At 37.5% G+C, this 24,015-nt stretch overlaps 1 protein-coding gene across 3 annotated transcripts in view; it reads right to left on the reverse strand.

Moving 5' to 3' along the window:
* FAM185A (family with sequence similarity 185 member A) overlaps positions 1-24,015 on the reverse strand; it is a 37,234-nt gene that overhangs the window by 8,798 nt on the left and 4,421 nt on the right. The window contains exons 2-8 of one of the 3 annotated variants that reach the window (XM_071423978.1): positions 21,205-21,314; positions 17,883-17,975; positions 13,435-13,573; positions 9,295-9,336; positions 3,812-3,907; positions 2,535-2,605; positions 1,423-1,555 (exon numbers count right to left, since the gene is read on the reverse strand). In XM_071423978.1, coding sequence (XP_071280079.1) covers positions 2,574-2,605; positions 3,812-3,907; positions 9,295-9,336; positions 13,435-13,573; positions 17,883-17,975; positions 21,205-21,314 — 512 coding nt within the window. In that variant the 3' untranslated portion in view covers positions 1,423-1,555; positions 2,535-2,573. The other 2 variants (XM_071423976.1, XM_071423977.1) reach the window with 2 other exon arrangements.

Below are 24,015 nucleotides of genomic sequence, written 5' to 3' on the forward strand. Positions count from 1 at the left end.
TTAAAAAACCGATAATCATTGGCCTAATGCTGTTGCCTCTGCATAATTCTTGATGATTTCTGTGCCTTTGGGACTTGTCTATTTGAGAGTTAACTAATCAGAGTTTCTGCTTTTGGCCTCAAGTGCCAAGATCATTTCCATACAGAACAGTGGTTGAAAAATTGCATCTGCTTCAGTGATGAGTGTCCCACACAAACACCGACTGGGTTGTGAAACCAGAGAAGTCATTCAGCTGTGGATATCTGAAACACCATTCTTATCTTTAATGTTGCCAAAGTAGCAGATGATTAGAGGCTGGTGGTCCTCATTCACTGAGAAGTCTTGTTTTACTGCTGAGGTGGTTCATTGCCCCAAGTCTTGCTAGAATCTGGGGTCCTTCCACGGATTTCTAGCCTGACAACCTCTAATTGTGGTTTTTGTAGAAACTGTATTTAATAACCACTACTAAATTTAAGTGCTAGTTACTGTTCCTAGGCAGGAAGAGATATATAAGCAGGCTACATACTAAAATTATATAATTACACTTCCAATGTTTTCCTGACTCTGAGATCCCCATCTTACATGGGGGAGAGAGTTTTTGTGCATATTTTCTTAGGTTTAAAACTCCAAGCCTTACCCCATCTGCTGCCACAGCAGGTCACACTGACATAACATGTTCAAACACTGAGCTGGAGCCCTCAGACACACTCAGTTGATGTTTTCTCTAGGGCAAACTGTGTAACTGGTAAAAGCAACAGCCTTAACTTTTAGATACAACATCTGGAGTGGGGGAGAGAAGTACACACCCTGCCAGTGAATTGTAAAACTCTTTTCTAAAGCAGGAAACAGCAAGACCCAGGATTCTAAGCTCAGTTTTAAATGCCTTACAAGAATAGTTCCAGTAATTGCAGGTACCTCTCCACGTGCTGTCTCTATTCCTCCAGCTCCAGCTTCTTCTGCTCTTCTCATCTCCCCCCATCATTTCTCAGCCTATCCTGCACTACTGGACATTATTTATAAATATGCCATAGACCCCTTTTATTTCCCCCCTTTGACTCAGAAACAGACAGATTTTTAAAAATTATTATATTTTTAATATAATAGATTGCCTAGGAAAGTCTATGTGAGTTTCTAAGCCAACAAAGCAATGGGTCAAATTCAGCCCTGGATTATCTCCCACAAACTCACTGGACCAACACTAAGGAGGAATTTGGCTCTAAGGCTTTTGTTAGAAGAAGTTGATTACATTCACAAGTCATTTACCAAATAAAATTTTCAAGTTATCCAGTAACATGGGGAGTAGAAGAGCACAAGCAAACATCTGAAAGTGAAGCAGATTAAACAAGCAGCTGCCAAGGGCAATAAACTAATAAAGAAATGTAGATGCCTTTGACTTAGGCCAGACAGACATTTATTGGAAGCCAAGATTAGTAAGCCTTACCACTTAGTGTTACATGATCATCTTTGGAGGCACTTTGTGTTTCTTTTAACTGGATCTCTGAACTCACATCCACTTTTCTTCCAGACAGCTCTAAATAGGCTTTGAGAGATGCAGGTACCTTGACTGTAATTGAACCTGGTATAAAATTAAGTGCAAGCTAGTTAGTTTAACCCTGAAATAGTCCATTATTTCACTAACTTGAATCAAATCATCATTTGGCTGTGCTTGGTTGGGTTTTTTTTAGAAGTCTTCAGAAACAGTAACCTCTTTATTTTTGAAGGTATCTTCATTTATCATAAACAGAGTATGTCACATGTAGAAAATGGTATCACAGAATTTCCTTCACAGACATGAAAATAAATAGTGACATACACTACAAACAATGCCTTTTGGTAGAGGATCTTATTACAGGAATGACCAAGGGAAGCAAATATGATAGATCTCACAGGTATCATGACTTTAAGTTTATCTTCTAGCTGCATATTGATATTCCAGAGCAAGGACAGGGCATCAGACTTGACAAATCACCCAGTCACTGCATGGCACACAATGAAAGAATTGCTCCTCTGGAAGGATGGGGTGCTGCTCACTTGCTGTGAACACTGGCAATTGTCTTTGCTTTACTGCTTAGGGCCAGCTGTTCACATCCTCCAACAGATGCAGTCTCAAAACTGACTTACCAGTTTAGACTGTGCATCACCAAAATGTAAACTAGTAGCAAAACTGCAGCTTTGGTGGCCTGAATAATTCTACTTTGAGATTAAAACCAGAAATTCTGACTTCTGCTTCCCCTAGATATGTGCATCTATGCATCAGACCAAAGGCAGACACTGGGCCCCCAACCTGGCCACATTAGTCAGTTTGGAATAACTCAGTCACAAAGTCTGAAAGCTCTCTCCTACACATTAGATCAAAAACATGAGAAATTCAGAATAGACTTCCTTTTTATGTGTTGTTTAGGTTTTTGCTTAATTTCAACATTTACTTAGGAAAACATAAAACAGTTTCTTGACATCCATCCCAGAAGCTTCAGCAGAACATGGTAAGAATAACAGCAAAGAAGCACCAGAAAGCAACCCTGGTTGAGCAATTTACACACAGCAGAATCACTTGCCTGTGACAGCTCTGATGAACAAATAACTTCCAGTATAATTTAGGCCTGCATTTTGCTGGATACACAAAAGCCTTAGAATAAGAAAGGGAAAAGGTCTTCATCTTTGGGTCCTCTTTGGAGAGTTGCTCAGTGATGACTCACAAAAACCAGCACACATGCAGCTCATTTAGCACAAGTGGGACATTTTCTACACTGCAGCTGTCGGCAGTTATTCTGAATTTACAGGGTAAACAGAACCAGAGCTTCAACTTTGCCTTTACTAAACTGTGCTGCCAGAAGAGATGTTAGAAAATATTTTGAAAATAACATTAATTAGCTTTTATTAAATACATTCCTCTTTTCTTCTAGCTCAAAGAGACATTAACTTAGCAAAATAAGTGATACTAAAGGTAACCAAGAAATAATATAAAAATAAACTTCTTTGCACTAATGAAGCCAAAAGAGATTGTACAGAAAGATGCACAAATTCAATTTCAATTCATTGACACCATGAGTCCCATTTTGAGTAACTGTTAGGATTTAACAGGGCACAGGCTTTGTTTTACAGGAGACAGAAGTGGACCAAACCACCTGAAGTGTCTGACATGACATTACAGTCAAGTTTAGAAATGCTGTGTTGTGTTTTGGCTTGTTTTGGATTTTTTTTGTCTGTCTGCATTTTGGGTTTTTTGGTTTTTTTTTCCAAACTAGGATTAACAAGATCTATTCAGGGCTCTGTAATTTACAGTATCAAATCTTCAGAATAGCAAAACTACGAATTCAACTTTAGGTGTGAGCTTTTAACTGAGAAGAGGAATTTAAGTGAGTAAGCAGGAGAGAAAATGAAGGAAAATGGTAATGTAAAACTCTCCCATCTTTGCTTTTCTGCCTTCAAATTTTCATAGTAGGACATTTCAGTCAGAAGGCAAGAAAAATAAATGTATGTGTGTCAGTGATCACTGCACATACAGCATCATGGAGAAAACTGTGCTCAAGGCAAGGGAACACTGTAACCCTAGTCAACCTTGCAGAATTCTGCTGGGCATATTGCCAGACCAAAAAGAAAAACATTGAAAAACACAAACACATTTAATCCATCTTAAGTATTCTTGTCCCTGACACAGCTTATTGTGTTTTAAGTATTTATAGACATCTTCCAATAATGATGCAAAAAAAAAAGTAAATAACCAACAATCACAAACTATTCTTTACAGACAGATAAAAACCAAACCCTTATCTCCTTTTCTTTTACATCAAAATCTGCCAGAAAAAAAAAATATTTAATTTATTTTGCTAACCTTTCTGGGATTTCAGATCCACTTTTCTTAATTGACTGACATAAACATCTATTGTCCCATGATATGTAGAAGCTTTTAGACTTCCATCTGATGAATCTAAAAAACAAAAGAAAAGAACTTGTGTATCATTCACTCTTTTAAAGTAAACATTTGCCAGAATATTTCTTTATACCTCAAACTGATTTTTATCAATTCTTTTGTGTTTGAGAATAATAATTATATTTATTAATATTCATAATAATTTACAGATTATACATCATATACATAAAGATAATAATTTACACACTGTCAGCCTTTGCTTAGGATTTTTCAGAAACCTCTTATTCTATCTCCCCACTCCAGAACTGGGGCACACTCTGGTCCTCAGGCTCTGCAGTTATTCTACATTACAAGGGCCCAACTGCAGTGCACATCTTCCTACAGGAATGTCTTGATCTTTGTGTGAAAATCAAGCATGAAACTTGAATACTAAGATCTCTTTTAGCTTCCAAAAGAGTTCATTTGCTCAGACCCTGTGCAGGGAGAACTTTACCCAGGAAAGGTAGCCCATGCAGAAACCAAGCAGCTGTGCACTGCAGTATCTTGTTACACAGAAAAACTGAACACAGGCTTTGTGAAATCTGATTCACTGCATCTGCACTATCAACAAATGTTTAATATGTGCAGGAAAACAGCACTTGTTCTGTGCCCTGGAATGGAGAGGCCTAAATTTTCTTTTATACCTTATTAGCAGAAATTTATGATCATACAACTTTGCAAAGAAGCATTTTTACAAACAGAAAGCCTTTAAGAAGCTTAAAGTGTACACTTGAGTAGTCTTTATTTGCAATGTATTCCAATTTTAAACACATAGACTTCCACAATATTAAGTGAAGTCCCAAAGAGTTCAACTACTTTCAAACTACTGAACAAGCTTATACCTAATAAGAATTGCAAAGAAATTATAAAAAAAGCATCTAGAGGAGCATAAAAAAATTACCTTGGTATATGAGGAAAAGGCAGTTCCTGAGAGGTATTTTTAGAGACAATGCTAGAAATTAAAGTATTGGCAAGAAATCCTGAGACACTGACAGAGTCTGGTTTCTGAATATGCATTGAAAAAACCCAACAATCGAATTGTTAGAAGTAGCCCAAGAAAAACTGAATGAAACTTCCCATTTTAAAAAGTAAAAGCATTAATGAGAGAATGAACTTGATTAATTAACAAGGATGTCTCATATTACCATTTTGTGCTTGCCATACAGTTTTAGCTCTAAGTGAACTCATCTGGAGCTTTTCTGATCCCGGGTTTCAAGCACAGATGCCAAAGATCAGTGCATTGCTTACAACAGCAAAAACACAGAAAAGAATCTTTATCCCACAGCTAAAGCTGATTTCTTTGGAGGGGAAAGTGATCAAAAAAACCCAGCTAATCCTTACTTAGTCAGCTGAGAAACTGAGAAGGGCTTTGGCTAAAAAGAAAACATTAATAACTAGAACTGGATGTGAATGCTTCTGCCATTTCAAGACTGTACTAAAGAAAGTCTGTTCAAAATCTGAAAAAAGAAAATTAACTCTTCATTAATAATGGAGACTTTTACTTGTCTAAGTTAAAATGAAATATTGATTTTAACTGGTGATTTTTTAAAAGGTTATTCATAATAGTTGAAAAGTTAAAGTCATTAGAACTGGAAAATTTGACAGGCATCAACCTTTTTAATGCACTTTTTAAGCAGTGATCACTAAAAGTTTTCATGCAAAGGCTGTTTTTGCAGGTATTCCCCATCAAATTTAGTAAGAGCCAATTACCAACTCCACATAACCTTGACAGAAATTTTGCTGGCAACAGATCCAGGAAACATCCAGCCTTTGACTCCTCTGCTTTAAACAGAACCCATAATAAGTGCCTTTATCTATTCTAGGAAGGAAGAAGAGTCTCCTGTGACAGAGGGAGAGCAGCTACAAACAGCCCACATCCCACCAGCTGAGGGTGCTTCAGAGGGACAACATTTATCCACTGAAGCCTTTCTCTTTCCACTTCCCAAATGCAAAAGCAGCTCCTGTGTGATTCTGCCCCAGCGGGAAGATAACTTTTGTGAATCTGCAAGACTGAACAAAGTGTTTTTTCCAAGATCTTCAATTAATAAATATAAATTAAATAAATGAGTAAATATAATTATAAATATAATATAAATAAATGTGAGAGACTGGACTGTGTTTGCAGAAGCATCAGCACAAATAAAGGATGCAGGAGGAGGGCAGGACGGACAGGCTCCCCAAGGCATGGATTTACCAGGAAAGCCAAGAACAGCCTGGAGGGAAATGGAACACTTTTCCATTGAGGAACACTGTTTTGGGAGGATGACTTGCCAGATTTTGCCTCCCAGAGTACCTCACTAATACAAAGTTTCCTGTGGCTGAAGAAACTTCAGCAGAGTTTCAAAACCACCAAAAGCTTGGCAGCACTATCCAAACAGTAAACCTGACACTACAATACTGCACAGTAAACAACTGTTAAGCTTTGACCTATGGAAGTAACATGAAATATATTTTATGGAAACAAATGAATATGATTTATGTAATGAATGTTACAGATTTGATATTAAATACAAGTGTGTAGATACCAAATTTAGATTAATTAAGAATACCAAGAAACACAGGATCGTTCATCAGTTCTGCAAAGTCCATAAAGATCCTGTTTTAAGTTTGTGTCTCTAACTCTTAACAAATAAAGGGGAATAAAAGGAAAATGGATTAAAAAAAAAACCAAAAATAAGTCCCAACAGAGTGCACAAATATAAATAAATATTTCAACAATGAAAAATTACCCTATACTAAGAAGCATAGGCTGATAGCATAAAATACATAACAAATAGCAATGGAGACAACACATATTTTATTGTTATGACAGATCAAACCTAAGGCAATTTATTTTCAAATATATACCCAGTGCTAGCTGATATTAATGTGAATAACTGAAGGTAAAAATAAAGAAAAAATGTATAGTTGAATTTGAGTTTGCTAAGGACCAACAGGGAAAAGGTTTTCTCCAGGTTTTTCAAGGGGGAGAACAAGGACAAAGCCTTTTACTGGAAATAGAACAGATGGTCAGTCTTGTGCAGCTTTAGCTGTTTAAGAATTTACTGGTACTAGAGAAAAAAAGATTTAAAAAAAGGGCACAGTGAAGCAAGATGTCCTTGGAAGGACAAAAGTCTCTGTTAAGTTTCATGGAAATAAATAGAGCTTGAAGAATAAAAGAATAAAATAAGTCACATAACTTGACTGCACAAAAGGATCAGTGAAAGGCCTACAAAGGTAATACTTAGCATCCCTTTATCAGCCTGGAACTAAAGAAAGGATTAAACACAAGTGATCTTAAATCTAAGCAAAACCATGCTTTTCCTAGGAACACCTAAAGACTGATTTTTGTCACTGATTTTACCATGAACAAGGTCAATCTCTATAGGAACACAAAATATCTATTATTATTTGATTATAGACTGGAGGAAGCATGAAATTCCAAGGTATCTGAAGTGTGATGAAGATTGAATTCCTGCTCAGCTAGCTATCTAGTATTTCTTATTGATAGTAAACTGGCAAAAATTCTTGGTTTAGTTTATTGTTCTAAAACTGTGATATGAAAAGTATTATAAGAAACTGAAATGTATTTACTAAATAGACTTCACTATTATTTATTATTTAGAATTCACTAAATTGCACACACAACTAAAAAATCCTTAGTGGTCCTGACCATACTTACCATGGGGACCTGGTACCATGGGCAGAACAAATGATGCAACACACAAAGCAATCTCAAGAAAACAATTCTTTTCCTAACTAAATTATCCAGGCTATCCTTTTACCTATTAATGATCTATTTTCTATCCCAATTTTAAATTATACCCATTGGTTGTAAAGGCTTTTTCTGATAAATTCCTCTGCTCCAAAAAAGCCCAACCAACCAATCCACCTGGCTTGCCTGGTTTGGAGAAAGGAAGCTGGGGTGAGCTCATTGCTCTCTGCAGCTTCCTGGGCAAGGGAAGGGCACAAGGAGGTGCTGAGCTTTTCTCCCTGGTGTCCAGTGAAACCTTGCATGGCAATGGCTCTTTTTTAGGAAGGATTTTTGTACAGAGAGAGTGGTCAAACACTGGAGCAGAGCTCCCAGAGAGGTTGGTGCCCCAAGCCTGTCAGAGTTTAAGAGCCCCTGAACAAGGACACTCCAACTCTTGTTGGATTGGATGGGCACTGTGGGTCCCTTCCAACTGAAATAAGGGATAAGACCTCCAGCAAACTGGTTGAGTAGGAAGTGCTCTCACATTTTGAGAGCTGAAAGTCTGGATCTTCAAAGATTTTTACCTTTAGAAAAATCCATACAAATACCAGGGATATTTAGTGCTCTTTAGGAAAAGATGAAGTCTATCCAGTGCTGTCAGAATTGAAATCTGAAAAATAAAGTTTCTTCAACAGTAAGAGTGTCTCAATGCTTAAGCTGAACCTGGTTAGTTAAGGAAAATAATCATCATCTGTTGATGGAAAAAGCTACCTCCTATATTAAGAAACCTTTCTTTAAACACTCTTCGTACCCTGTGAGTTTATTTAAGAGAAGGAAAAACAGCCTAGCAAGTTGAATTTAATTTTGTGGTTTAATGACTAACTCATAAGAATGTGTCTTGCATTCATTTTCCAGGAATGTTAATACAGAGCTCTTAGAAACATAAAAAGAGTTGTTAACAGTCCCTGAACACATCTTAGAGATGGTCCCTGAAACATGCTGAGTGAGTGACTACACTTAAAATCTTCAAGATCAGGGCCTGAGGAAATCCCTCTACATTCAAAAGATACACTGAGCCTTGTCTAAGATTCTGTTACTTCGATTTCCTGCCATATCAATAATTAGAATCTGAGTTTCTCACTTTGTGTGCTATCAAATGCACTGCTATAAGGTACACCATAACAGATAACTCTGACTTATCCTATCATATAAATGGCCAGGCTCCCAACAAAAGGTTTATGAGCTGTTTTCAGTTCTGAAGGGGAAACTATTGGCATAAGAGTTTCAAAACACTGAAATTATCACAAGCCTTCCCATCACCTCCCCAAATAAGTAATACATCAATGATTAGCTTCCTGATATAAAAATTAAACATAGTTAATCACTGATAGCAATAAGTGTAAGAGAGAGAACTACAGTAAGGGCACAACTGCATTTGATGTAGACTTAAGCATTTTCTTGTGTCCTTTTATCCCATCTATAGCTAAAAGATGACAGCTAGACTCAGTCTCACTTGTGCAAAGTCCACTGAGATCTTGTGCCTTGCCCAACCACAAAAGGCTGACTTTGGAAAGGGTCTTATTCAGCCACACTTACCAGTGCTACTCCTGAAAAGGAGGCAAAAACATCTGTGTGAAATCACCTCCTTTTTACCTTACTTAAATATGTGAATATTTAGCCTTTAGCAAGGAGAAGGGAAGAGCAAAAGACACAGAGAGAAGGCAGAACCTACCTACTGTGATACTCCCTCTTTTGGTCTGAAGGTTGGTATTACCTATAATGAAAAGGGGAGAAATGTTAAAAACATAGTATTGAAACATATTATTTATTTATTATTAATATTGTTGCTTTACAAACAAAAGTCTCAATATTTATGGGTTATAATTAAGTGATTCCAGACAAGAAAAACATTGAGTGAATTCAAAGATACCAGCTGGATTTGAGGGAGAAAAAAATGTAGAGAGGCATGTGCAAGGCTAATGCACAATATTGCCTTAGTTTACTTTGGGCAATTGTTTGTTGATTGCTCTGATGCCTGCAACAGCACTAGAGATGATTTCAGTTCAATTGCATGAATAATAAACAGTTTCTATTTTCCTCTTTTATATACCTGTACTCCATCTCTGCTGGAGGGAATCTTGTGTGTCATCTGCAAAGGCAACTTCCTGGACCCACTGAACATTTCCTACTCCCTCCAAACCTATTCTTTTGTAAGAGTACACAAAACTCTTACATTTTGTAAGAGTTTTGTGCATGACAACCCCTTGTCAACATTTCCATTGACTTCAGCTGGAGTATGTTGGACAAAGTGGAGAACATCAAACAAAGTGTGTAAGGCACAAAATGTAGAATGATCTTCCACTGAACTTGCATCACTCTAAACAGGCACAAGTGTTCCAGCCTTAAAATTTCAAAATACTTATTCTGCTCTTTCACCTACAACATCAAGAGAATCTGGAAGGACAACAGATGCACCTCCTAACAGAAGAGACATCTATCCTACTAACAGTCTAACTAAATTGTACAAACTTCTCCATTTCCATGCATGAATGTGTCACAGAAAATGCTCTAAATTAAAAACTAAAGCACACCATGTCATCCCTGCCATTCTCTCATCCTCCCAAGAGAAAGGCGGAATGAAGACTAAGGCTGATCACAGAAACTGAGTGCAGTTTAGCAATACGCAGTAACCATAATTTTCAGATCTTTCAGAAGAGGTTTTAAAAATTGCAGATGGATAAAGCTCTACCCTATCTTGTGTAATTACACCATAGTAAATAACCATTAGGGCAGAGTGCATTCCACTGGATATGACCTGTATTTTTCTTAGTGGTTCATGGGCTGAAAGCTAGAAAAGCAGCCCATCATCAACAGTCTTAAATTCATCTTTTCAAGCACATACTGTACAAAATCCTTTGGAGTTCTAAAAATCAGAGCAGAAACAAAAGCATTTTTCAATGACCTTGAAAGATGTTTGGCTTCACTCTTTGCTGTTTTTAAAAGCCATCCTATAATCATCCCATCCTTTTCCTCATTTTATCACGACTGGCCCTTAGTTTGGTACAACCTACCAAAAGACCCAGGGTTTTGTCAGCCAGCAGCTCCCATGGAGCAGCTGAAGGTAGATCATACTCTGTCAGCACACAGCCCCTGGGTCTGTTCTTTGTTTTTCTGGGGGTTTTCTTACCTGTTTTCATAAGTTTCATTGAAAAATATTCAACATATGGAAATCAAATTGCATGTAGATACATACTCATATGGCAGAATCACCAATGCTGCACAATGTCAACACATTCTGTGAGGCTGCACTTAGAATATCGTGTCCATTTTGTGCTTTCAAGTCAAGAATGACACTGGTGTCCTTAAGGCCAGAGAAGGCTATTGAGAAGATCAGGGACCCAGACCAAGCTAGAGATGCCCTGAGAGCATGTTTGTTTTGCTTTAAAAGGAGAAGGCTTAGAAGGAGTCTTCTTGTGGCCTTCAACTACCTAATGGGAGGGTATAGAGAAAAAAAGACATTCTTGCCATGGTGATGCAGCAAGAAGGAAGAAGTAGCAATAATAGATACCAGTAGTAATAGAAATTATCATTAAAAAAAGGTTTTTTCCCCATCAGAAATACAATTCAGGAGTGGACCAAGATGTCCAGAAAGTTCATACAAACTCTGGACTTGAAAATACTCAAAGCTCAACTAGACAAGGTCTTGAGCAAGCTTGGTCTAACAGAGCCTACTTTAAACATTAGTTGGGAAGGAATTTGATATCTAATTCAAATTTAAACTAGATTTATAAAACAAATTAATAGTTAATGCAACTCAACCCAAGACTTTAGGACTGCTGCCAAGAGGGGTTTCCTGTTCCTCCCATGTGTCCCTTGGTAGAGAGGCTTCACTGTAATGGTATTGGCTCTCATAAAGAAGAAATTCCTCAGGATCAAATTTCTTCTTCAGGTGTCAACTCAAAAGCTTAATAGCACCTGACATCTCTAATGCCTGTACAAAGGCTGATGAAAATTACCCAAAACAAGCTTCTTTCAAAACAATGCATTCCCATTTGCCAGAGGAGCACGAAGCATGCAAATGAGCAGTTGTGAAAGCTCTACCAGTGTCCTGATATTACAGCCTGAGTTTCAACCACAAAATGTGCCTCAGACAGGTTTGTAAAGTCTGTGCTGCCCTACCTTCAATTTTCCCAGTGCAAAAGCAGTTAAATCCAGCTTAGTTTTGTGCAGGATGTGCTGATTTGATGCCACCTATGGTGTCAGCTGTAGGGAAATGGTGACTTCAATTGCCCAAGAAACATATAATCTGTCCAGGGGTTTACAGACAACCATTGCAATTGAGCTACCTCATGAGCAAAACTCAGAAGTCACCATTTTTTCCTAGCAGAAATTTATAGTAGGAGTTATCTTGTCTGCTCATACATGTTTGTGTACTTCAAAAGCCTTGGCTATTAAAACATGATATTGTACAGAAAATATTTTTCTCCTCAAAAAATAGGGTAAAATTACCAAGCAAATGTTAATGTGCAATTTAAAAAAAAAAAAAAAAAAAAAAGCTAAAATAACATTAGGTGTTCCAGGCCTATTTAGTAGAGAGGTCATAAAAATAATCCTGAAGTAACATAAGAAATGGCTGCATAATTTGGATACAATTCTATTTGTTTTCACATTGTTCTTCAGCTTAATGGCAACAGGCATTACTGAAGAAAGTAATTTATTAGCTACAGCAGTTAGGATTTCATTTTTGCAACAAGAAAATAAAAATTAACTCTTGAATGTGTACAAAGACTGGGCTTGCTCACAAACTGACCACTCCACAATATCATTATACTGTATAAAGTTAGAAAAAGCCAAACCAGCACAGCTTATCAGACAGAAGTTCCAGAAATAATACAAGCCTACATGTTAGAAAAATACAATAACAGGAGAAAAAGCAGCTTATTTCTGTCAGTGCATGCTAAAATTAACTTTACCTAACAGGTTCAGAAACCATTCTCACATTTAATATAAAGGGACAGAGGAGTTGCTCCCTTCAAGGAAGAAAGAAGTAATTTCTCAAGCAAGATGACAACATAATTTCTTAGCAATTGTAGTAAATTCTTTTTAAGGGATATAGCTGAAAATCTGGAACTCTGACAGAGCTGAGTAATTTTCTTTGTGCATCTTCCAGTTTGTTTTACTCAATGTTAAACCACCACAAATGCATTATAGCACAGTCTGAATTCAGTGGGAGTTTTGTTAAATTAGAAAACCACACCAGATTTGAACCTCAGCTGCTGCTTGAATAAAATACTCTGTAGTTTATTAGTTTTAGATCTAGGGGAAGGACACCAAAGGGTGAATGGTTTAGAGACTGCTAAGAAGTTCTAAAAACTTCTTCTAAAAACAGAAACTGTCACCACTCTTAACATAAGATGCCAGCAAACACACAGGGTATTTCTAATAAAAACTTCTAATTATGACTCTCTCCTACAATAGCTCTTAGGAGATGATCTGTCTAAGAGTTGCTTTTCATATGAAGCAAATAAAAGATGGAGAGAGGAGAAGAGAAGCCTGCTGACAACTTTTAGTATCATTTTCATAGCTGAATTTAGAATATTTTTATGTTCTTAGTATGTGTTATTATATGAAAGACATTTTTTTTCAAATAATATATGCTTTTTGCTATTAATAAGTGTGCTTATGAAACCATTTTCAAAAATACAGTCTGCTAGGTGGCAAAAAATCAATTGTCTCTAAGAGATAGACCTGTTTTGCTTGCATGCTGTGCACAGCTGATTTAGTGCTAGTCCACTGCAATGGTGCATTTGTTACTGTGAACATTACTGAACACCTTCAAAGCAGCTTAATTTGTGACAGACTTCCTTCTTACCATGAACACTTCCCAGCATAATATCACCAGATTCTGAAGAGAGAGATGCTGATTCTGCATAGAGATATTTCGTTTTCAGCAGCCCATCTTCAGTAGATATATTGATGGTTGTCCCCTGCAGCTTCTCTATATTTACACTCTAGGAGAAATAAACACAATCAACAATTTGTCATCACAGTTTGAAAAAGCAGTGGAAGTAACACTGTTAAGACACAAAACAAATAGAAAGCAGTTGTTGGTGCAGGAAAAATGGAATCAGGCTAAAAGCTACACAAGACAAAACAAAAAAATTTTCCATCCAAGAGCTCTGACTTAAGAACTAATGATTCTTCACAACATTCCTAGGAGTTATTACATCCATAGTTCAGGTGAAGAACCCAAGTAGTCACAAACAGATGAAAGAAAAGCTTAATTTAATTTTCAAAATTAAACACTTCATTGTGAAAAGCAAAATGAATTATTAACTTTAATTATGAAGACTGAATCTTCATACAGCACTATGATGCTTGGAGCATTGATGATCGATTTTCTGCCACCACAAATTGAAACACCCTCTGTCTTTGTTACACACAGCTATTTAGGAAGATTTTTAACTGGTTTACTTTGTAGATATATCTTTGGTGAAGGTTTGCAAAAAAGCTCCAACCAGCTGCCCTTTTTCTCAGCATAATTTTCCTATTACCTTGGTTACTCAGGCTTCTATTCTTGGACTTAAGCCTCAAGACATACCAAGCCTTGAAAAACCAGGGATAAGATCTCCATTTCTACTTCTTTGCAATAGAAACAGAAAGGATAGAATACAAAAAGTTGCACTATGGATTTGGGAAATAAAAGGTGACAGATGAGATTATCTATGTAAAAGTGGTGAGCCACATGATAAAACATCAATGTATTTGAACAAAACAGAACAATTCACATGCTTGTGCAACAACCATATGAAACTGAATTCTGTTCTGTTCAGTTAAATTTGATTTATGATGGAAGAATGCAATAGTTCATACCTGAACCCCCACTAAATTTGCTTTTATTTTGCTTATGCAGACTTTCAGTGAATTGCACAAAATCCTTATTCATTACATGTAACAATACATGGCTTTCCAGATCAAACTGTGCCTCACTCAAATTATTTTGAAATCCTCCTTGTCATTTTAGCATTGCCATCTTTTGCAAAAAAGGTTGATATAAGAAAATAAGTCTGTCAACCCAGTCAAATATTATGATAAAGAACAAGTTATAGATGAAGCAAGAGATAATCTGACAAATAGTGTTGCACAAACTCAGTGCTGCATTGTATCCCAAAAACTGAGCTGAAGAGGCTGGGTTACTATGGACTATATGACAGCCAAATTATACTGTGGCCTTAGCCATCCATTCATACTGAACTACTAAATTATAAGATTACACAATGGACTACTGGCTTGAGACTTTTCCCATGATGCTACAATACTGATTAGATCCCCAATAATTTAGCAAGATACATTAAACTTTAAGAAAATCAAAATGCTATGCATAACCTATGGTAGAATTAGAAATATGTGACATTCAATGCCTACAATCACTGCAGGTGCTGCTGCTTAGAACTGTGCTACAGACAGAAATAAAATCCAGTAACAAAGGCACAACTTGTCACTACTGAACAAAGCTTTTCATCTAATACTGCTTGCAACAAGATAATAACCAGAGATTTCAAACATTAAATTCCATTGCATCTGTCCTAGGGATGCTTCCCAAAGTGCTGCCCCATGCCCCAGCCCTGCATGGCAAAGGGCAAACCTGCTCTGACATGTGGCCACACAGCAAGGAAAGGGAAAGGCACTCTTGTTTTAGGCTCTATGATCTCACCTGTTCTAAGAGTTAAATGACTTGCAAAGAACATTTCCCATTTGAGGGCCATCACTGATACCAGCACAATGAAAATAGTGCAAAGCACACTTTCAGGGAGAGAAAGAAAAGAAAAATATCTGCATAGTTTGGATACAAACTGGCTGCCTTGTGGCATTCCTAACCAGGCAAAGGTTACCTCTCTTCCTATAGAATGCAAGTTTTAACTCTGTTTAGATATATTACTTTGTTTACAATAAAGCACTTAATTCTTAAATAATCTCACATACCAACTCTTTTACCAGCCTCAACTGCCTTTCTTAAAATTGCACAGTAACAAAAAGAATTGTCTCAGCTCCAGGTCAAAAGAAGTTACTATAAACAGTAAAACAAAAACTACCAATACAAAGGATGTTTGTTTCAGAATAACCCAAATCAGGGTAGGGGCATGGAGGAAGGGGAAGTCAGATTGCTCAAGTATAAGAATAAAAAAGTATTTTAGATGGGGAAAGCATGGAAAAATAGGATTGCTTTTCAATGAAAATAAATATGCTTTCAATCCCAAATTCTTTAACTCTTGTGGAGTTTTGGCAGAACATAGATGTCTGGCTCAACAAAGCCAAGTGTTATAGAAAAGTCTCCATGGCACAGATTAGCTAATAACTCCCCAGGCAAACAAATTTCTTTATTTTTGTCCATTGAACCACCAGATTTTCGGGAAAAAATTCCTTCCCTTGGGCACAGAGCCTTGGGGGTTGCAGTTCCTGAAACTGACCACATGCTCAGGTTTCATTGGTCTCATCTGCACAAGTCAGACTGAGAAGGTTTTACACCTGAACACATTTTCAAGATAAAAACTGACATCTTGCTATGTTTAAATAAGACATATATGGCTCCTTCTCCACATATTTCTGCTCATGGCCTTCTTTTTTCTGCTATCATTGCTCAAAAGCTTTACTAGTGTCTTCTCCCACTTCCCCCCACTAAAAAATATTAATTTTCCAAGTGCTTAGTGCCTTTTACCACATCCTCTCCCTCCCCACCTCCAGGAGGGGGCTGGAAATGCTGACAGAGCCATAATTACATAATGATGACTGTAACTGATGGAAGAAACATCTCATACAAACACACAGAGGAGACATAAGGCTGACTGATTATTAACAGAAGTGGCCAGCTGAGAACAGAAATCTGTCCTTCCTAACCACACTACAAAGTTTGTTAGTGAGAAGTTCAGTAACATAAGCCAAAATATTGTTCTGTAGCTGTGAATTCGTGCTAAAATGACTCACTTCACTCAAGTTACTACAGCTTTACAACTCTAAGATTGACTTTTTGTAATATTACATACTACATACAAATATTTATGATCACAAAGAAGGACTTCAACTTAATCTGCATGACATTTGTTTTATTGTTTCAGAAGGATGATGTTTCTGAAAAGAGCTAATTTTTTAAAAAGCATTTAAAGCCTCAAAGTAAAACTATTTTCTGAACTATATTTTCCCATACAGATACATTATTACATTTATTACATAAAAGGCATTCTAGCACCCACTTCCACAGAAACACAGATAAATTAATGCTGGGAGTTTTTGGAAAATCCAATGGCAAGTTGCTTAGTTTCCAGCAGGACATCAAGAACAGCTCACAGCTGGCTCTAGGTGAGTGAGCTGACCTGGGAACCCACAAGGGGCACAGCAGTGCCAAACAGCACTTCACAGAGGTGACTTTGGGTGCCTGGAACTCACTAGTTTGGGCTCAAATCTATCCTGGCAAGGCAGGGTTACCCCACTCTGGTTCTTCCCAGTGCTGCTGGTTAAAGGGTGTCCATGGATTCTGCACGCAGCCAAAGCCACCCCCAGCCTTGGCCTGGCTCCCCATGCTCACACAGCAACACCTCACACCCAGTGAATCCTAAGGAACCCATGCAGGTATTGGAATGGACATTACACTGCCTAAAACCAAGACTGGCTGTGAGAACTGCAGGGAGTTTGGCTCTACATTCCTTTAAACAAAGGAGACTTGCCTACTTCTGTCAAGAAACAAAAGCAGAGTGCAGTAGTTTGTGGTTAGTCTCATACTGCCATCTACTGAAAAAAACCAAGCTAGTTCTCAACAAAAATGTTCTGTTTGTGATTCTTCCCACTGCATCTCACAGCAAGATTACCTGTGATTACATTTCCTCAGCCTCATGAAGTCTGCAAAACCTTCTACTCTTCCAGTCTTACATAACACTAGAAGTGTGCAGCATTTACAAAGATCAAGCCACTATCCATGAGACATTAAAACTCCTGAGCCTTCTGCAGAGTCCAAATGCCTACATATTAGCCAAGGAGAAAGTTTAAGAATGTCCTGAGGGGTCTACATAATTAAAGCTGATGGGTTGTATCAGTAGAACAATCTCTGTACTGATGGAATGATCACACACTTATTCCTGCTTTCTGTGCAGCCTGTTTATCTATCCAAATTAAGCACAGGATAATATAATTTAACAGACAAACCTAAGAAACAGTGCAGTTACAATGAGAGTTATTTACATATTCTTTAGCACATTTTTTTAAATTTAGTCCTTTTACAACAAATGAGGAGGATAAGCCATTGAAGAGAAAGTTTTACTTCCTACTTACCCCCTTTTCTGTTGCACAAATATCTGTATTTCCATAAAGTGTCCCAAGACCAATTACTTTGCCACCATTTGTCCTTATATCAATTTTATGGCTCTGAAAAAAAGTTTAAAAATCATACAGTTAGGATAACTGGTTCTCTAGTTATGGTTATCTTGTTTTTCAAGTTGTACCACATTAACCACTGGAAGCCTCCTTAGTCCTGCAAGCAGAACCAGATTCTACAGTGTTTCACTGCACACAAATTCTAATTAAAATTGTTTTGCTTAAGGCAAATCTCCAGTTTTTAACAAATTAGCCAGGTTTCAAGTAACAACTGTTCTATAGCCCTTATACCTTCCAGCTGTTGCTGCATACAAACAACAAGAGAAAAAAAAAAGTACTGAAATACACATAAACCAATCTCAAAAAGCCAAAAAACCCCACCAGGTATTGAGAATAAAATACAGCCATCTGTAAAAGAGAAAAAATCTTTAAAAATTAGATTTAAATAAATAGATTGTTCTCTCCTTATACAGTAAGATGATGAATTAAATGTTTCAATCTGCCATCACAGTTCCTTTGAGGCAGGTACACCATGCTTGTTATCAGAATAATGGTTAAACAGCAAATCCTCCAAATATGTAACTTGAGGAGAATATGGGGACTTGCAAGATTGGAAAAATTAGTGTATAGCAAGGGCTCACCAGTGTGGCCACTGATAGATCAGTAAAATAAAACCACAACACAGACACTAATTCTCCCCATCCCAAATTATTAGAATATCTTCCTTAAAAAAAAACCAACCAGGCTTTCAGAAGTAGATATCTCTAGAGACCCCTAACAGGCAGAAGGATTTGCTGAGAGAAGAAACCAGTTACAGTGGTGAAGCAGCTTTTTCACTAAGAGGAAATATTCCACCAGCTGAAAGAAAAAAGCACTAATTTTTCATAGGGCTACTCTAAGCAAGGGAGAAAGGTTGGAATAAGGAAGAGGCAAAAGGATGTCAAGACCTTAAAAGATGGCAGAGGAAAAGCAGAAAAATTTGTTCAGAAGAAGAGAAGGACACTGGTGCTGGATGAACCAGGCTCAGACAAGGTGTGTGGGGAGGAAGCATAGCAGGTTTTCTGCCAGTGTGAGTGAGATGCCTGGAAATTCTTGTTCTCACCAGCCCAGCCAAGGAGTCAGGAGTAACTGAGGAAGATGGAAGCACAATTAAAGGGTCTCCCTGGTGGCATTGTCATCATAAGAGGCACAACAAAAAAAATTAAAAAGAAGAAGTACTGCCTTCTCAATCAAGAATTTGTGAATAATTCATACTCTGAAGAAGACCAAAATGCCATAACTCTGTTTTGGAATTACTATTGCTATCAGTTGATCTAGAGACTTGGAAGGAATAGGGTAAACTGGACTTCAGCCAATTAAAAAACAACAAAACAAAACAATTTAATAAAATTACCCTCAACAAATCTCACTGGCTGGGTAATGTCTACCACAGCAAAACTGTGTGTAGTTTTAATTTAAAATCCATTAATAAGCCTCATAGAGACTCCTCCTTTCTGTTCAATTACTAGTATACATGGTTAAGCAAAGTAGAGGTCAAATCATTAAGTCTTTTGTAAAGACTCTATAGATTGTATATTAAAAAAGCTTTGTATATTGTATAGAAAAAAGTTGTTTTAAATTACAGTTTATACTAACAACTTCTTGCAAGTTAAGAAAATGAGCAGTTGTGAAGGTGTTTGCTGGTGCTCTTGAATAATACCTACATGACCAGATTTTTTCATTTAAAGTCATTTATCAATAATCTTTTCTCTCTCCTGTAAAGAAAGGCTCTCCTGCTTTGTTAGTTAATGAGGTTTGTTAGTAACAGCAAACCACCATTAAAACAGCTTTAATCCATCCAGGGGAGGGCACTATCACTTCAGTTTGCTCCATAAAGGAAATTCCCAGAAAGGGAATCAGCTCTTATGCTTCTCTACAGCATCTGGTCCATAACATTTTTAGTAGTTTTGGAAAAACCCTGAAGGCTAATAATTCTGTTTCTCCCAAATAATTCTGCTTCTCTGATAACACAGAATATAATTCCTGAAGCTTTATTAGAAAAAAAATTAGTTCAGTCACCTTACTAGAACTACAATACTTAAAAACAAGATTAGACTAAAATCCAGCTCTTAATTTTTAAAATTCAAGATATTTCACATCTTGGACTGCATTTGAGAGAAGATTCCCAGAAGATAAGTTAGTGGTCTTTCCTCAAAGCCATCTTTTTCCATGACACCAAAAAATTCTTGATGTGATGGCATACCATGATTACTGTCATTATTACTGGCTAAAACCACTTTGTTTTCTCATACTATGCAGTTCCTCATGCACTGTTGTCATCATTATTACATAATAGAATAATTTTTAATGAAAAGTTTAGGTGGGCATCACATAGTGCTATTAACTTCTGTAAGATTTTAGGTATCTTTATTACAGTAAAATGTTCAATTACACAGAATCTGGAAGGTTCAAGTTATCTATAGTTCCCCAGCTGCAGAGCACACCTACCTCTATTGTATATTACACCCCTCCCTAAGCTCAGTTTTCCCTACATCTAAAATCATCTCTTACCACAATACAGAAAAATGTTAAAAAATTTCTCATATCTCAAAAAAAAATTGACCCTTGTTTTGAATTTATACCAATTCCTGCAGGTTCAATCCCAAACAATCAAGTGAATTTGATTCCAAATAGCACCTAAGTCAGATAAAGTGTGATTAATTTTACAACAGCTTAAGTCAGCAAACTTGAAGCCTCAAGACTGAAAAAACAACCTCATGCCTATGATACATACAGTATATACCAGATATATTTCAGTCAGGTATTTTGGACATGTAATGTCTAACTTCTGATTGAAAATTAACTTAAAGGGATTGTCAATAGCTCTGATATAACAATTATTAAAAAATAAAAAAAAATCCCACACACATACAAAAAAAGAAATCAGCAGCAAGCTGCAAAGTCTTGATTGAGCAGGCACAACTATTAACCTACTAGACAGGAAATCCCAGTCTATTATTTTGCTTTGAGGGGCAGGGGAGACAGGGAGCAGGCTCACTGCTGTCACTGCTCCTGCTGCCTTTGGTTATCACAGGTACATGGACTTCTGACTCCTCCTCATTCACTGGTTTTGACTTTGTGCTGCAGTTGTATGCAGTAATTCAAGGTGAGGTGCTGTACACAGAGCAAAAGGAGTGCTGCAATGAGAATTCCAGAGTACTTCTCATCTCCAGAGCTGGTATTTAACACTATATCCCACCACACAATCCCTTCTCAAACAGTGGGGGAGGGTTCTTTGTACCTTTATTGACTGCAAGACACTCGTCCCCTTCTCTGTTTCTATTTTGCAGTTATCACATTCTATTTTCTGAATCTTCACACAGCCAGTCCCTGATGTTTTGATATCCAAATCTAGAATTAAAAGAGTTTTATCAGCAACAGAAAGAAAAAGTCAGATATCTTTAACATAGTATTTGATCATGTTACACAGTGTAAGAGCCAAAATGAGGGATATGGGACTCCCTGCAGCTCTCCACAATGCAGTTTATTCCATCCAAGAGTTACAGCAGTCCAGGGTGGTGGGTGACAGAGCCTGTGCCCACAGCTGTCAGCTCCAGCTGCAGGCAGGCCTGGAGACCCTTTGGTTTTGGTTACAATGCATTATAGACTTTTCTTTGCTGAGCATCTTAATACAGTAGAACCAATCTATACCTTAACCTTTATCTATAGCCCTATCATAATGACTATAATTACCATATTCATGTTACTATTCTCCAATCACTACAAGTTAGTACATTACAGTTTAAGCTAGAAGTTGTTTTTCAGTTTTCTTGCAGTGGAAAATTCTGAGACCTTTTTTCTACTTGCAGCATTTGCTGACTTGTTTGCCTGTGCTATCTTTCTGCTTGGTAAAAACATCTTCTTATTTGGGGTGGGTTTATCCTTTGCTCTAAGCCATAAAAACCCCTTCTAACTAACACACCCTTTGCCTCCTTGGTCATCCAGTAAGACTGGCTCAGCAATTCTTTCCTTCTATATCAAAACCTGCTTTCATTTCTATTCTTCATCAGACTCAACATTTAAAAATCTTTCTCCTAAGCATACATATCTGTGAGACTTTCTTGTCACACTTTCATCCTTCCCAACAACAGAGTAACCAAACATAGTAAGGAAAAAAAGCAGCTTCTTTGTTACTAAAAACCTGCTTGTTGTGTCTGGCCATGCACTTTGAACAGCCTGAGTAGTCACTATCAGCTATGAACACTGAAAGTTTACTAAGTCAGAAAGTTTGACCCATCCAACTCCAAGAGAGAACATTAAGAAGAAGAATTACTGTAACCTGTGGCAAGGAATCAGCAGGGTGTGAACCTTTAGTGAAGTCTCATCTTTTTTCTTTTTAACTCCATCTCCTATCTCCCCTAGCCACCAATTCCATTAGAAATTCTACTTAAACACTTGGGCACCCTGACACCCTCTTTGGGGTAGAAGGCTGGCAGGTGTCTGAGGCCACAGGTAGAATAATGAGGTTCAACAGCACAAATACCCAGGCCTTGCTGCTCCACTATCCAAAACCAGGCAGAGAAGTGTTGGTGTGTTCTCCCCAGTCTTTGCAAAGCCTGACATTCCCCTGGCATGAAGAAGCACGTTTGCCTCTAGCCTGAGTCACCTCACCTTGCTACTGTTCATAGACTCCCACAAAGAAAAATCACCAGGTCTTGTGGATAGGATGCAGGGGCAGGAAAAGCAATTTTCTGCTATTTGTCTCACCCTTGGGTTTAAGGAATGGGAAGAAGTTTTGACAATGTACAGTCTGGGGATTCTGTCTATATTAATTTCTATTAATGACCACTACAGTGGCTGGCAAAAGGTAAAGGCAGGAGAGGAAAAATGTGATTTTGTTCTTCTAAGGATAAAAGGTAAAAAGAAGAAAAAGAAGAATTGAACAGCAATCAGAAGAGTTTGCTGCAAGACACAAGTGAAGAACTGACAGGATCAGATAGTGAGTCCCATCACTTCCTAAAGGAAAGGAGATTATTTAGTAAAAAAATCTTCATTTAACCAAATGTGAAAAGTGTTTCGTTCACTGCCACTGCCTGCTAAGGTTATCAGAAAGACAAAAAGAATAATCAGACTGTGCAAAACAAGCTCTGCCCTGAGGAGATTCCCAAGTCAGAGCTGTGAAGTGTCCTCCTGTCCTGCCTCCTGGAACCATGACAACAGTGAGCTTGCAGACCACAAAGATGAGAGACTGAGAGCTCCAATTAACAACAAGTGGAAGTTTTCTCACCTGACAAAACCTGACTAGGAGAATCCAAGAGACAGACTTGAAACACAACATCTTTGCAGCAAGCATCCTCCTTATGGCTGCAGTAAGCCCAGAGGTTAAATTTAGTGAAGATGTAGACCACATTCAAAGGTTAACAATTCCTTAAGAAAAAAGGCTACAAGAGGTAGACTGGGAAGCAATGTTGTTTTTGAACAAGCTGTCTTGCCCAGACTCTCAGTTCATCCACTGGACAACTGCATGGTGCTTGGGAAGGTCTACAACCAAGACTTCTGCTGCTTTGCTTTCTGAGAAGAGAGTCCCAAAAGCCACTTTGCTTGTGCAAATCTTCAAATTCAATCAGCTTGAAACCCTCCTGCTCTTACAAGGGACAAGGCAAAGGCTTGAGAGTGCTCAGTTTAGTCATGATACAAACACACTGAGACTTTTACAAGAATAGAGTTAATAGAAAACCTTCTGATCCTGCAGAGCATACTATTGCCATCATTTGAAAAGGTGGGCTAGTAGTGTAATCCTAGCTGTCAAAGATGGGTGCTAAAAGAGGACCTGGAAGTCTGGAAATTCATAAACAAGTCATTAAGAAACACCAGGGACTTCTGGAATATACTTTGTGCCTTGACTCTCTGCAGTCACACCACTTTGGTAGCCTCTATGTAACAAAAATTAGTGGACAAGGAATTGAGCCCCTCTGTCTCTTTCCTTCTGAGTTCCCAAACCAAGGATAAACAACTCCATAAAGAAGCAGACTGAAAGCTGGATAATATTGCCAATGAAATTTTAACAAGGAGGAACAAGATACAATCTGTTTCAGTGCCAAAACTCCAAAAA

Source organism: Agelaius tricolor, unplaced genomic scaffold, assembly GCF_023055355.1.
Source record: "Agelaius tricolor isolate 1412-34295 unplaced genomic scaffold, bAgeTri1.0.p SCAF_3, whole genome shotgun sequence".
Lineage (NCBI taxonomy): Eukaryota > Metazoa > Chordata > Aves > Passeriformes > Icteridae > Agelaius > Agelaius tricolor.